The sequence below is a fragment of the Arvicanthis niloticus genome, chromosome 17 (assembly GCF_011762505.2).
Source record: "Arvicanthis niloticus isolate mArvNil1 chromosome 17, mArvNil1.pat.X, whole genome shotgun sequence".
Lineage (NCBI taxonomy): Eukaryota > Metazoa > Chordata > Mammalia > Rodentia > Muridae > Arvicanthis > Arvicanthis niloticus.
Window position 1 is genome coordinate 13,849,864 of NC_047674.1, and position 14,424 is coordinate 13,864,287.

General features: G+C 51.8%; 2 protein-coding genes and 1 long non-coding RNA gene across 9 annotated transcripts in view; 2 read left to right on the forward strand and 1 right to left on the reverse strand.

Annotated features, from left to right (window-relative positions):
* Per2 (period circadian regulator 2) overlaps positions 1-7,875 on the forward strand; it is a 42,381-nt gene extending 34,506 nt beyond the window's left edge. For all 4 annotated transcript variants that reach the window (XM_034521578.2, XM_076914768.1, XM_076914767.1 and 1 more), the window contains 5 exons: positions 266-1,062; positions 2,558-2,744; positions 3,518-3,710; positions 4,588-4,738; positions 5,851-7,875. In XM_034521578.2, coding sequence (XP_034377469.1) covers positions 266-1,062; positions 2,558-2,744; positions 3,518-3,710; positions 4,588-4,738; positions 5,851-6,000 — 1,478 coding nt within the window. In that variant the 3' untranslated portion in view covers positions 6,001-7,875. The remainder of the gene's footprint in view (positions 1-265; positions 1,063-2,557; positions 2,745-3,517; positions 3,711-4,587; positions 4,739-5,850) is intronic.
* LOC143434812 (uncharacterized) lies at positions 3,547-10,582 on the reverse strand. 3 transcript variants are annotated; one of them, XR_013104588.1, is made up of 3 exons: positions 10,289-10,582; positions 9,893-10,092; positions 3,547-4,718 (listed from the first exon to the last, which is right to left on the reverse strand). It is a non-coding gene; the product is annotated as an uncharacterized LOC143434812 (long non-coding RNA). The 3 variants fall into 3 exon arrangements; XR_013104589.1 differs by lacking the exon at positions 10,289-10,582 and having other exon boundaries at positions 3,547-3,810; positions 4,566-4,718; positions 9,893-10,160; XR_013104587.1 differs by lacking the exon at positions 10,289-10,582 and having other exon boundaries at positions 9,893-10,175.
* An 845-nt stretch (positions 10,583-11,427) lies between these two features.
* Hes6 (hes family bHLH transcription factor 6) lies at positions 11,428-13,184 on the forward strand. Of its 2 annotated transcripts, none has more exons than XM_034521081.2 (4): positions 11,428-11,634; positions 11,712-11,798; positions 11,880-11,961; positions 12,201-13,184. In XM_034521081.2, exons 1-4 carry the CDS (start codon positions 11,554-11,556, stop codon positions 12,623-12,625), a joined length of 675 nt encoding a protein of 224 aa, XP_034376972.1. In that variant the 5' UTR covers positions 11,428-11,553; the 3' UTR covers positions 12,626-13,184. The 2 variants fall into 2 exon arrangements, with proteins under 2 accessions (XP_034376972.1, XP_076770885.1); XM_076914770.1 differs by having other exon boundaries at positions 11,880-11,921; positions 12,201-12,482.
* The last annotated feature ends 1,240 nt before the right edge of the window (positions 13,185-14,424 follow it).

Below are 14,424 nucleotides of genomic sequence, written 5' to 3' on the forward strand. Positions count from 1 at the left end.
CGAGAAGAAATGTAGGACTATGGCCTTGTAATTAAAGATGCACCTTCAAGTTGATAAAATTTGGTTTTTTATGAAAAGCCCACCCCTTTGCTTCAGTTCCTCTTAGTGGCCGTAGTATGAGGAAAACTGAGCCTTGTATCCAGGGCTGTGGAATTGAGCCACCAGGTGTCTGGCATTCCACATCCCCTGTGAGCAGACACAGTAGGGCTTGTAGCCATTTTGCAATTTTAACTCTAGTTGTTTCTCCGCACTTTGGCTGTCCCAGGACTAAGAAATACTTCTGGAGTAGAGTCATCTTGGAAAAAAACTGGAAAGAACAGGAAACTGAAGTCCAAACGCGTCAAGACTCGGGACTCTTCTGAGAGCACAGGGTCTGGGGGACCCGTGTCCCACCGACCTCCTCTCGTGGGCCTGAATGCCACAGCCTGGTCACCCTCTGACACATCCCAGTCCAGCTGCCCCTCGGCACCATTCCCCGCCGCAGTGCCAGCTTACACCCTACCTGTGTTCCAGGCACCTGGAATAGTATCCACACCAGGGACGGTGGTGGCACCACCTGCAGCTGTCCACACCAGCTTCACCATGCCTGTTGTGCCTATGGGCACCCAGCCTGAATTCGCAGTGCAGCCCCTGCCGTTTGCTGCCCCCTTGGCTCCCCTCGTGGCCTTCATGCTACCCAGCTACCCGTTCCCACCAGCAACCCCAAACCTGCCTCAGGCCTTCTTCCCCAGCCAGCCTCACTTTCCAGCCCATCCCACACTCGCCTCTGAAATAACTCCCGCCTCCCAGGCTGAGATCCCTAGCCGGACCTCGATGCTCAGACAGCCATGCGCTTGCCCAGTCACCCCTCCAGCTGGCACAGTGGCCTTGGGCAGGGCCTCCCCACCGCTCTTCCAGTCCCGAGGCAGCAGTCCCCTACAGCTTAACCTGCTTCAGCTAGAGGAGGCACCTGAAGGCAGTACTGGAGCCGCAGGGACCTTGGGGACCACAGGGACAGCAGCTTCTGGTCTGGACTGCACATCTGGCACATCTCGGGATCGGCAGCCGAAGGCACCCCCAACGGTAAGGATTCTCTGCTGTGCCTGTTTCCTGTTGGGCAGTAGGCGGTACACAAGGTGGTCAGCACACACCCGTATGTCTGAGGGGCTGCTGGATTGAGTGCTTCCTGCCAGCCTCGAGGCCTGAGTTCAGCCTACAGTGTCTTTCCTGGAGTGTGCACTTCATGGTTATGAGGTCCTACCATGGGACATTATTTGCAGCTCTGTGAGGGGCAAATGAGGGTGACAGATCATGCAAATGAAGGGGCCAGGAATAATGTGTGCCTTTGGGGGAGCATTTATGGGCCTCACTTTTTTTTTCCTTTTTTTTGGGGGGGGGGTTCAAGACAGGGTTTCTCTGTATAGACTTAGCTGTCTTGGAACTCAATCTGTAGACCAGGCTGGCCTTGAACTCATGGAGATCTGCATGTGTCTGCCTCCCAAAGTATTAAAGGCATGCACCACCACACCCACCGGCAGTGCTGTTGTGTTTCTAATGAATCTTTTTTTTGGGGGGGGGGGGGGGTTGGTTTTTCGAGACAGGGTTTCTCTGTATAGCCCTGGCTTTTTATTTTCTTATTTTCTTTTCTTTTTCTTTTTCTTTTTTTTTCTAATGAGTCTTAAAATTTTGTTGTTGTTGTTTGTTTTTAATTTGAGACAGAGTCTTACTCTATCCCTGGCTGTCCTGAAACTTGCTATATAGACCAGGTTGCCTCGAAACTCACAAAAATCTGTCTGCCTCAGCTCTGAGTGTGGAGATTAAAAGCATGCCCTGTCTGGCTAGTCTACACAGGTGAATAAGATCCAGCACAGGGAAAAGGGCCAGGCTCCAGCCTGCAGTGTCCAGGATCCTGCCCAGTGGAATCCAGGCTCCTGGAGCTTACAGGGATGAGAGAGGACCTCTGCTTTTGGCTCAGGAGCCCGTGCACCTGAGTGTTTGTCCCTGAGAGCCTTAAGCATGGTGCCAAGGGTTTTTTTCCACTAATGGTTTCCAAAAGAACTACCTACATAGTAGCAGCAGCCCAGGTCAGCCCCGAGCACTGTGTGGCAGGAGCTTCTGGGGATGACCACTGCCTTTGCAAGCTGTCGGTACTGCTGTTCAGAACGTGGAGACATAAAAGTGGGCAGTGGTTCTTCCAGAGCCACTCTGCCCTCTGAGACACTAGGACCCCAGGTTCTTCCTAAGCCAAGTGGGGCCCAGAGCCTCAGTCATGGGTGGCTTGCTGCCTGGGGGGTCAAGGATCGTCATGGCTCTTTTTCCAGTGGAGTCCAAGCTGTCTGCTGTGACTGTCCCAAAGTCACATTTTATTGGGTGGTATTCATAGAGTACCAGCTACCCTCTCCCCATAATTGCAAAATCTGCCCACCAGACAGGTAAAGGAAAGGTGTAACTCTGTAACTGATCTTTGCACAAAAGCCACCCATTGCATTCCCTTGGTTCCACTTCCCTTTCTTGTATGTTGTCTGCTATGCGGTCACTATAAGCCCTATGGTCAGCAGTGTCCTTCCTGTCCCTAAAGTGCAACGAGCCCTCAGATACCCAGAACAGTGATGCCATCTCCACATCCAGTGACCTGCTCAACCTCCTTCTGGGCGAGGACCTCTGCTCAGCCACCGGATCAGCACTGTCTAGAAGCGGGGCATCTGCCACCTCAGACTCTCTGGGCTCCAGCTCGCTGGGCTGCAACACATCCCAAAGTGGGGCAGGTATGTTTGTGCTGAGGGTACGTTAGCCAGTCTAGAAGATTCTTGTGGAATGTTCTGTCCCTGGCCATTCTGCACGGATACAGCTCTTCTGCTCTAATCAGCAGCACTGCAGGCTCTGGTCATCAGAATTCGGGGTCCTAGCTGTCAGCTTCCAATTTCTGTGTCACTGAAGATGTTACATTCATGTCAGCCCCTGCTGGGTCAGTCTGTGGGTTCCCTAGGCATTGGGCACACATGTGCAGACATAACTAACCCTCAAACCTCTACTGGAAGGGACCATCCACATGTGCCCTTGAGCCTCCAGAGGCAAGGCCACCCCTCAAAATCCTGATGTCTTTTCTGCCCTAAAATGAGCTTTCCTTAACATGTTCCCAGGCCTTTCTGCCCAGGGGCAACAGCTGGGCACAAGTCAGGCAGGCCAGCAACTCCCTCTTAGGACTCTTCTCTGGGTTTCTAAAGGTGGATTTGTTTCCAGAGTCAACAGACAGTGAGAACCTGGGACAAAGGTCAGGGCTCCAAGATAAGGCCCTGCCTGAGCTCAGGTTCACCCCAGGAGAGTCACCTCCACTGTGCTTGCAGGTATCCTGTGTTCAAATCATTGAGATCATTAGATCATTAAGATTGCAGAGCAAAGGAGAAGGGGGGCCAGCACAGGCTCTTTCTACCTAAGGAACCCCACCCTCCGGAGCTGTCGTGGTTACCCATAAGCACATTGTGCAAGAGTTGCTGTCTAATGTCAAGGTTATAACGATCGGCATTTCGTGTATTTGAAGGCAGTAGTGACACAAGTCACACCAGCAAATACTTCGGAAGCATTGATTCTTCAGAGAATAACCACAAAGCGAAAATGACCACAGACACGGAGGAAAGTGAACAGTTCATTAAGTACGTCTTGCAGGACCCCATCTGGCTGCTGATGGCCAACACAGACGACAACATCATGATGACATACCAGCTGCCCTCCCGGTAACTGTTGTACTTCCTGGGAGGCCTGGAGGGCTGGGTAGGAGTTTCCAACACCAAGGTCATCCATGCAGGCAGGATATCCCATGGAACATTGTCTAGACTTGGCAGAGGCAATGGAAAGGAATGAGGCTTCTCCTTTGCAGCCCCACTGGGCCTACAGCACCCTGCCTACTACCCTGGGGCAGTTAGAACCCTGGAGACCAACCTCTTGCCAGTGGCACACTCTGCTTGTGCCATACATTGGTACACTGTTGCCCCTTGAGCTGTGTTACCTCACCCACCTTAGGGGTAAATGGGATATGTGTCTGCCTCAGGTTAAAAAAAAAAAATCAAGGGTCAAGGTGGGTGATCAGCCCATGTCTGTTCTGAGTGCAGGTCAGGCTTCCCTGTGAAGCCCATGAGGTCACTACCTTTGCAGAATAGCCCCAGACAGGCACTAAGAGAAAGGAAGGGAGCCCCTAAAGTTCCTGAAGGCAACAGACCCCTGGTCAGTAAAGCAGGAGGAATGGCTAGGGAGCCTCAGACTTCAGGTGGGAGACAGCTGTGCTCCAGGCTAGTGTTGGCCCAGGAAGGAGACAGCGTGGTTCCAGAGTCTAGATGGTTAAGTCTCCTAGGCTGACGTGCAGTGAGAGCCAGCCCAGGACTCCGGACAGCACCTGAAGATGCCAGGGTCCCCAAGCTAGTTTTGTGAAAAACTGAAATTGTGACCTTGGTTCTCATTAAGAGAAAGACTAAAGAATATTTACTAGAGAGATACAGTTACTTTATCTCGAGGATAATCTACTACTACGTTGTTGATACTGAAAAAAATTGACAGAAAATGAGTGTATTGTCCCTTCAGCCTGTGGCACTCACCTGTACCTAATTCTTCATGAAGGGATCTCCAGTCAGTCTTGAAAGAGGACCAGGAGAAGCTGAAACTGCTGCAGAGGTCCCAGCCCCGGTTCACAGAGGGCCAGAGGCAAGAGCTTCAAGAGGTTCATCCGTGGGTCCACACCGGGGGTCTGCCTACGGCCATCGATGTGACAGTAAGTTTGCAGAACCTGTCTTCTCACATAGGACTCCAAGGTTACAACTGGGGCTAAGCATGGAAGCACACACCTGTCACCCCAGCACTTGGGAGACTGAGGCAGGAGGTTTGCAGGTCTGTGTCTACTAATCTGGCTACATAAAAGATTCTGCCACAAAAAAAAGAAAGAGTTCTAGGGGCCCTTAGGGGTGATTCTTTCCAAAGGTTTAAGTGGCTGGCTTGAACAGCTTGCTGAAATTCATGGCTTCCCTTTCCACTGTTCTGATCTGTTTAGCAACAAACATTTCTCTGTCCACCTTGCTCTTCCTCCCATAGCTCCTGAGCCTTAAAATTCCAGAACAGTATGTGCTTCCCAGGCCTCCACTGCCATCAGCTGGCTTGCACACAATGGGGCCCACTGCAGTCCAGTGGCATGAGAACAGCCACTGTCACGGCCAGGCTGTGGCTCTCAGTCTGCAGATGCTAATAGCTCTAGCTCCTGGGTACCAGGAATCCCTCTGGCCTCCCACTTCCCAATACTCAGCTCGCTGTGAGCTCCCTTGTTGCTCATCTCCCCTCACTACAGACTGCAGGTAGGGACCAAACACTAGCCATATCTGTGCCCTTCCCAGCTCACTGGATGGGGGCCCACCTTTCCATGCTGCTAACCTTAGGGCCATCCAGCACGCCTCTCTTACTCTCTCTGCTCAAGGATCACACCACTCAACTTTAACAGGTAGATAGAAGCCAGTTTTCACTGCCTCTAGCACGGGGGCCCTGAGTGCCCAATCTTAGAAGTCCTACACTTCCCAAGTCTAAGTACTCTTTAAGGGGAGGGAAGGGAAGTGAGGCTCTACCTGTTGCGGGAGGAGTGGCCTTTGCAAAGACTTTGTGGTCATCAGGCCACCCACAGTTGTCCCTCACACTCCCATACCCTCTTCACTTGAACATGTGCCATGGGATACTTTTGGAAAGGGACCCGTGACCAGGAGCCAGCTTCCCGAGGCAGAGAGTACCTCTTGGGTTAGCAACCTCCAAGTGCATGGCTAACATCCCTCCCGACCCTGCTGAGTATAGATGACGAGATTTCAGCTGCTTGTTTCTCACTGATGTAACCTGTTCTCTCCGAAGGGCTGTGTGTACTGCGAGACTGAGGAGAAAGGCAACATTTGCCTGCCGTATGAGGAAGACAGTCCTTCTCCCGGACTCTGTGATACTTCAGAAGCCAAAGAGGAGGAAAGTGGAGAGCTGATGAGCCCCAGGAAGGAGACCCAGACGTAACCCCCGTCCCCCAGCCAGAGCTACATTAGACGGTGCTCGGAAGAGGCGGAAGATCTTGTTGTTTCTAGTGAAATGGACCCATACCTACACTGCTTTTTTTGTTTTAGAAAAAAACAAAAACAAAACACCATAGTTTTCTGAGGGAGAGGTTTAGGAGAAAATACATTTTTGTATTAAAATAGAAATACGGAATTTGGGGGATAGGGTGAGATTTGTCATTGGACTTGAGGAGACTGAGGTGGTCTGTGTGTCATGGAGGTTGCCTCATGGCCCTCAGAAGTCTCTTGAACTCCATGAGACCTCTTTCCAGTGTACCAATGTCCACTGGCCCCTATGGATTGTTCTGAAACATCATACCAGGATGTGACATATAACAGGGAAGCCACATGAGGCTCTCAGCGAAGGGCCCAGCTTTCTGGAACTTTCCCATGGTGTAATTGTATCAGAATATATCTCCCAAGCAGAGAGACCATCTCTCCTGACATCCTCTCAGTGTGTTCCCTTATGTGGTTTGGAGCATGGTGTAGCAGCTTTGGCTTCAGGTCCTGTGGTGGCCAACATTCCAGCCTGACATGGCTTCTGTTTGTCAACAAAGTTGAAACACCTACCCTGGACTGCTAATGGAGCTTAGTGGTGTCTTTGACTGATGCCATCAGACTAGCACCCCCACACTGTACATTTCTGTGCTGTTCTTGTATCCTTTTTAGACCATCATGGCCAGTGTGCAGAGAGAGCTGTGGCATCAGCCATGTTGCCCTGTCTGCATGGTGGCCTCTGCAAGCCAGACTTTGTTGCTGCAAGAGACATGGTCATATATTTGTTCTGTGGTTGGAGTCTCAGATATCAGATCCCAGCAGAAAACAGCCACTGAACACTGGGAGAGAGCACTCACACTGCCGCCCTGAGTTCACCAGTTTGCAGGGAGCTCAGCCCCCACTCTATATGTGTTCCTAGCTCCTGTGGCTTCAGGTCTCTGTCACATCGGTCTGTGCTGCCGGTCCTCCAATCACTGGAACCCATGGAGAGAAGGGGACCTCTCTGCCCAGCTCTCCAAAACTTTTATGCTGCATCAGATATCCAAAGATTGTTCCGACATGCTTACTGGTGACCCCTGGTGGAATGAGACATCACCAGTGAGGAATCTTTGACTTACAAGTGGACAAAGTCTGGAGCAGAGGAAGCAGAGTTTCCTGAGTTTGAAGTGGCTATTAGAAAGGTGCCCTGCTGTAGTTGGTTTTCATGGTAAAGCCATCTGATGCCTGAATAGTACCCCTATTTTTCATAAACACAAGAACTCTATTTTTTTTTATTATTATTAAAGCAACACCACCTTTCACAATGATCAGGTAGTAGCCAGGTTTTAAAGGAAATTCAATGTTACAGACAGCTGCCTCTCTGACCAGTCAGATCCTAAGGGTAGATAGATGATGGTCTAAGCCTACGCTTGTTACTTAAACACAAAACTGCCAAAACCTTCTCTCTACTATCTTGAATGTTTACCATCAGCATTATTTTATGATTATTTAATATATATTCCTTGATTGTTAACTGCTAAGAAGTTGACTTCCTAGGATAATTTTGTGAATCTGTTTACAGGATGCCCAGCATCCAGTCCTGTTTTCTTTAGAATGTGTGCTTATGCGGGTGTCCTGAGACTTTCTCTATTTTAAACTGAGCCTTCTTTTTTAATGTAAATAAGCTCTCAGAGTTTGTGCGATGGTGATTGTGAGCCTTGCCGGACAAGCGGTTTGTTCATGCGCAAACCAAACGTACCTTCACCCAGTGCAATATATTTGTGTGACTGCTTGTGTCTTTTTATGACTTTTTTGCCTTTTAGAAAATTGTTAAATAAAGCAAGTATATTTTTATTTTCAACTGTATGCTTTGTTTGATGTGATGGTTGGGATTCAACTCAGGACCTCATACAAATTAAGCATGTGTTTTACCGTTGACCTATACCCCATTAATTTCCTTGCAGTGTTCTTTGCCGGCCTACCTCCTGTCTGTGCTTATGCCCAACCTCCCTGGCCCATTCAAGCCCTGTAGGAATTTCCCATAATGCAGACCTAGCCAGACATCCCTGGATCCCTTTCTCTTAATGTCTTTTTACGTGCATATGGTTGTTTAGTAGATTCACTGGGCTGACCCTCAGCTTAGCATGATCCCCGGCATGCACTTTCCCATTAATCCTGCCTTTGGCTGTTTGCCTGTGTGTTGGCCTCAGGGTTGATTGCAGAGAAAGCAGACGGGTACCTTGCTAGAAAGGACTTATACCATTAGGATCAGTATATAGGCATCACTGGGGACTCAGGCCTCCTACCCTGGCCCTTCCTGATTAACAGCCTTGTGAGAGCTACTCTGAAGAGACCTGTTTCCCTTTCCTCTCCAAATCAGGGTCCCAGGGACACTGGCACTGGACCTCATGCTCTGCTTCTGGGTGCTCTGAACCTGTTGTCTGACTGCAAGTACTGGAGCAGTCTGAAACAAAGATATAGCAGGTAGGACTGTTTCACTTCGTTCCTTTGAAAGACTCTAATTGTGCTTGCTTGCTTTCTCTTTAAACCAAAAGGAAATTCTCTGAGTCTCCTGGGCAGATTGCCCACAAAGTGCTTGGAAGTCTGCAGGCCTGGTGCTGCCTTTGTCCCTCTGTGGATTTACAGCCTGTTATTTCTGCTGCTAACTAGTCACCCTGTGGCCACTATGGCCCTGCCTAGCCTCTGCTGGTCTCTGTTCCTGGCTGGGAGTGTGGGGGGATCAAAAGGCCCTAATACTAAGGAAGTCTGCATGCAGGGAAACTTTGACGGTAGGGCATGGTCCAGGAGACAAATGTCGAGAGCTGGTAGTTTAGCTGAGGGAGATGAATAGGAGAAGGAGAGTTTCCTGAGCTCAAGACGGGTGTGTAGTCAAGTTTCTGGGACAGAAGTCTAAGCCACCTGGCCAATGGACTCACTAAAAGAAATTGAAGCTTTATAGATGGGACCTCAAAGAACAAGCCCACCTAAAAAGAAACCATTTCCTGACTCATTCCCTGCCCTATCTCTGTTCTCTTTCCTTCCGAGAAGAATGCCTAATCTTACTGAGCCATGCCCCCAAGTGCTTCATTTTTTTTCCCCTTGGTTCTAGACAGCACACTGCAACACGCCCCCTCCTCACACAGTGTCGGAGAAAGCTTTGCTTTGATCGATTCCCAAACCTAGGAATGGACTAAGCTTCCATTTCTCCTCGTGGGTACCTTTGTTTTCCCTTGAGTTCTGGATTCCCAGTGTTTGCCTTTTTTGATTCTTTGCCTTTTTTGATTCTTCGTTGCGCCCTCCCCCACCCGCCACCTCTAACTCTCCTATCAGGAGTTCTACTGGTATTTCGAAGAGCCAACAGGAGCTATCTTCTGGCCTTGCTCATTTGGATACAGAGAGAAGTACAATATAGTTTGTAAACTAGGGAGCATACACACACACACACACACACACACACACACACACACACACACACTACCAAAGGTTATATTTTTTTGCCTACCTCAAAGTAGAGGGAATTTAAAAGTAATCATTTTGTAATTTCATTTACTGAAAGCTGATTGCTAACCAGTAAAGTCACAAATCAGCTATGTGACTGGTCCACTGGGATCATTCCCACCCCCACCTAGGAGTCTTACCAGTAAAAGTGGAGGACCCTCAGCAACCCCTGGATGGCAGTGGCAAAGAACCAAATTTTGTAGCATGTTGGGAATATCCAAAATATTCCTGCTAATAAGCTGGGGGAGATGCCTGGGGCCAGCACACAAAGCAACAATTCAGGAGGCAAACTTGAGAGGGCAGGAGTGGGTCACACCAGTGACCCTGGAGGTGACTCTGGAGACCTTCAAACTTCAAACCTCTTGCCCAATTCATCCTACCTGAATCCTTTGGAGGTTCGTCTGTGGAGCCACAAGGAGTCTGCCAGACCCATCAGGGTAAGGGGTTTCTCTGCACAACAGTCTCTGCCTGTACTTTCCCTTCCTCAAAGGTCTTCCAGCCAGGCTGACTGAAGCACCAGTTACCAAGACCTGAATGGTGCCCAGGAAGCCACTGAAGTGGTGCTTAGTGGTGTCCAGGCCTAAGGATGGAGTATGTAAAGGCTGGTTAGAAGCTGGCCCCTTGTCCTGGCTCTGATGCAGCAGCAGAAATCCAAGAACGCTGGAGCAGAGCCAGGGGTTCCGAGGGCGCTGCTTGGGGGTTGGGGGGGGGAGGCGGGGCATGCACAAATACACACACACACACACACACACACACACACACACACACACACACACCTCCCGCGGCGAGGCAGGGCCGGCAGATGGACCGCCGACAACCCGGGACTTGGGCGTCTGGCCGACACAGGCGTGCCTGTTGCAGCCTGCGGGACAAAGCCAGTGAGACAAAGGCGCGGCCAACACCTGTCGCTCCTGGCCGGGCTGCCGCATTTCTCTGCCGAAGCGGCTGCAGCTGCCAACTGTCACGGGCATCAAGTTACCGGGGCCAGACAGCAGCCTCGGCCTGCAGGAACCAAGGATAGAAAGGGGAGGAGCTGAGAGGGACTGGTGGTAGTGGAAGTGGGGAACACTAAGGGGACTTGCGGGGAAGGGATGTGAGCGAGGAGAGGGGTTGGGGGACAGGGATGTGTGAGACCACCGGATGGGGGTGCGGAGGGACTAGAGGGAAATGAGAGGAGCTTAGGCGGGTGCGGGGTGATGAACAAGGAAGGAGAAGCTTGACGGGGGCAGTCGGGGTGGGGCTAGAATAAACAAGGTAGTGGTTGGGTAAGAGACTTAGAGAACAGAGACAGAGATGCTCAGTAAGAACGACTGTGGACCTTGGAGTAAGAAGGTTATAGGGGTCCTCGGGAGTCCAAAAAGACACACAAGGGTCCTGCTCCTGCTGCTAAATTAGCCCCTACTTTCCCTGGACTTTGCACTTTAGCCACCGGTGACCTGAAGCCCCTTCCACGTCCCGAGGGCATGGACTTGACTTTGGCACTGTCCTGTCTGAAGCCAGCTCTGGGACTGGAGCGCTATTCTCGAGAGCACTTTTGGTGACCCAAGGGAAGCAAATGCACTGTAGGGATGGGTGGGTGAAGAGGTGAGTGGAAGGGAGGAATGAATAGATATGCAGACCGAAGAATGTATAGATAGCTAAACCCGCGATAACAGGCTGGAAGATCTGGGCTCATAACTCAGAGGAGGGAAATACAAAAACACACCAGCAAAAGAGAAGCCGGAGGTCACTGCCCATGAGTGCAGCCCCTGCGTAAGTGGCAGGAGGTCCGGCTGTGGGCTCCGCCCCGCCAGCTGCCAGAGGCCCGCGGGGTCTGACAAAGCGCGCTGCTCTCATTGGCTGCAGGCTGCCTCGCGGCTGGCCGCTCCGTTCACGCACAACCAATCGGTGCATTGACATGTAAATAAGGCGCTATAAAAGGGGCGGGGCCCCGCGGGCCGGAAGACTCGGGATAGCTAGTGGGGCCTCTCGGCTGCGACCCACCTCGCAGAGAGTGGTCTGATCTAAGGCGCCGGGCGCCGGACTGCCGGCGCTGTAGACCATGGCTCCGTCCCAGGCGCACAGCCGGGACCGTGCAGGCCAGGAGGATGAGGACCGCTGGGAAGCACGGGGGGACCGCAAGGTGTGGACAGGGGCTGCGGGTGGATGGGCTTGGGGGAGGCTGCGCGGACCAGGGGGCTCAGTAGCCGCTTCCCACAGGCCCGGAAGCCCCTGGTGGAGAAGAAGCGACGGGCGCGGATCAACGAGAGTCTTCAGGAGCTGCGACTGCTGCTGGCCGGCACCGAGGTGCGGCGGGAAGGGTGCGGGGGACTTCAGGGTGCACCCCAGAGCACACAGCCGGACTCAACTCCCTTCCCCTCTGCGCAGGTGCAGGCCAAGCTAGAGAACGCCGAGGTTCTGGAGCTGACTGTGCGGCGCGTGCAGGGCGCGCTGCGAGGCAGGGCGCGCGGTGAGTGGCGGCGGGGATCGAGGGCGGGGGCGCTGACCGGGCACGCCTGCCACTCAAAAGCGGGACACGTCGGCTCCCGGAGCCCCGGTCCTGTCCATGGCGAGGGCTCCCCCCCAGAGCAGGACACGCTAATGTGTCTTCTGGGTGAGCCCCGACCCCGCGGAGCGGATCGTCCGAGCCACGGTAGTCACTGCTCACGGTGCGGGACGCCGCTCTCTTCTTCCCACCCTCCTGCACAGAGCGGGAGCAGCTGCAGGCTGAAGCAAGCGAGCGCTTCGCTGCTGGCTACATCCAGTGCATGCATGAGGTGCACACGTTCGTGTCCACGTGCCAGGCCATCGATGCTACTGTCTCAGCTGAACTCCTGAACCACCTGCTAGAGTCCATGCCGCTGCGCGAGGGTAGCAGCTTTCGAGATCTGCTGGGGGACTCCCTCGCTGGGCTGCCTGGAGGCTCTGGAAGGAGCAGCTGGCCTCCAGGAGGGTCCCCAGAGTCCCCATTGTCCAGTCCTCCAGGTCCCGGGGAAGACCTGTGTTCTGACCTAGAGGAGATCCCGGAGGCTGAACTAAACCGGGTTCCTGCTGAGGGGCTGGATTTGGTGCCTACATCCTTAGGCGCCCTGACCGCAGCTCGGCGGGCCCAGAGTGTATGGAGACCTTGGTGACCAACACTTACCAGGGACCTGTGAATGGTGGGCTGCCGTCCTTAAATTTGCTTCCTCCCTGGGTATCAGATGAGGTGGAGACATCCCAGGATGCCCCTAGGTATGCCCTCCCCACTCTCCAATGGATGGCTTGTATGACAACTCTGAAGGCCAGCCCCTGCAGGTCCCTAGCCTTATTTTTTTGAGGGAATCAATTTCATGAATCCTAGAGCTCTGAATGGGGATCGGGGGGAACACTGCAGAAGAAAGGGAGACTCTTGTAGAGCTGCCAGGGCTCCCTCGTGTTCCACCTTTCCCTGCTCTTTAGGCATTCTGAGGGATCTAGGGCAGAAGCGGCCAATCTTGAGACTGAGCATTAGTGTCCTGGGCAGGGACACACGGGCCATAGCAATCCTGAATAGAAGTTCAGATTCGCTACTTTGGCTAGGAGACCAGGGGAGGCAGGCATATTCTGCAGCCACTGAGAGCTGCTCCCTGTTTGTAACATGGTTGAGTGTGTGATTTTGGTTGACATCGGATGCTCCAATTGAGTTAAATAAAGAATTTTGGAGTTAGTTGCTCCTGGTGTACTGTCATTAATATGTCAGACGTGTGAATGTTCAACTGCATCCAACACTAGTGAATGCCTTTTTAAAGGGTCCTTTAAAAAGTGCATTTGTGTGGTGCTGATAGAAATGCCCCCACTTCTGGCCAGGTCATCTGTGCTCCCCCACTTTCCTAGGACACAGAGTATGTGTCCTAGAAGATTCCACTAGCATGGGGTTTGTCTCCAGGGTAACTGAACTGTGGGGAGATGATCTGTCCCTGTACTGCTCTCTCCTGAGCTCCCTGGACTAACACTAGTTGCTAGTTCTTTGCCTAGGAACTGTCTTTCAAAGGCCTGGCTTCGGGTTCATGAGAATGGTGAAGATTTCAATCTTTCTCAGGTTGTCACGGTTTTTTTTTTTTTTTCCTTTTAAAAAAATATTGTGTATGTACTTATAGGCATGTATAAGGAAGTCAGAGGACAACTTTGGGGGAAGTTCTCTCCTTCCATTATGGTTTTCCAGGATCAAACTTGGGTCCTCAGGTTTGTTTGGGAAACCTTTTTAACTAGCTGAGCCATGCGATGGACTCACTTGTCACTTTCCTTGGTAGGCATTTCCCCTGGTGCCTCTATAGAGACAGGGAGTGCTTGACATGAAAGTGCCTTGGGCCCAGGCAACTTGGGCCTGAGGTTAGGATTCAGACTTTGGAGGTCAGAATCCTCAGGAGGGAGGAAGTGGATAGGATGGGCATTTAGTATGCTTACAGATATCTATAGATAGTTGGCAGCAATCACTGGCACCATTAGAGAGCCCCCTTCCCTCCAGGACCCCAAAGCATATGGCTTTCACTGGGCTGCAAGCAAGCAGGCTGATACTTGATATTTTAGGATTGTCATCTTAGGTCATGTGCCTTTAAGAGCATCTTTCTCAAAAGTTGCAGGTCCCTTAGTGTTTCATCATTTTGGGGTTCATCTCTATGCCAGGCTAGAGATCCATGCAACCTAATCTTAGATTGGGGCTGAGCTGTGGGCAGCTGGAAGAATGGGACCATTATTCCTGGAGTTAGTTTCTTCATCTCAAACTAGTGTAGAGTTCCAGAGGGACACAGACAATGGGCCCTCTTGCATGGCTTCTGTCACTATCTACAGGCCAAAGCACTAAGCTCTGATGCCACCTTTGAGAGCATTAGCCAGGGAGTGCTTGAAGGAGCAACTCGCTCTGATGTTAACAGCCCCCTGAACAAAGGAGAGGCCTTACTCCTTTTGCAAGGTG

Bases quoted from the DNA above. Each gene is read 5' to 3' on its own strand.
- Hes6 (XM_034521081.2), top strand. From the start codon at position 11,554: ATGGCTCCGTCCCAGGCGCACAGCCGGGACCGTGCAGGCCAGGAGGAT. The intron at 11,635-11,711 runs GTGTGGACAGGG...CGCTTCCCACAG, and splicing joins AAGCACGGGGGGACCGCAAG to GCCCGGAAGCCCCTGGTGGA. The intron at 11,962-12,200 runs GTGAGTGGCGGC...CCTCCTGCACAG, and splicing joins GCTGCGAGGCAGGGCGCGCG to AGCGGGAGCAGCTGCAGGCT.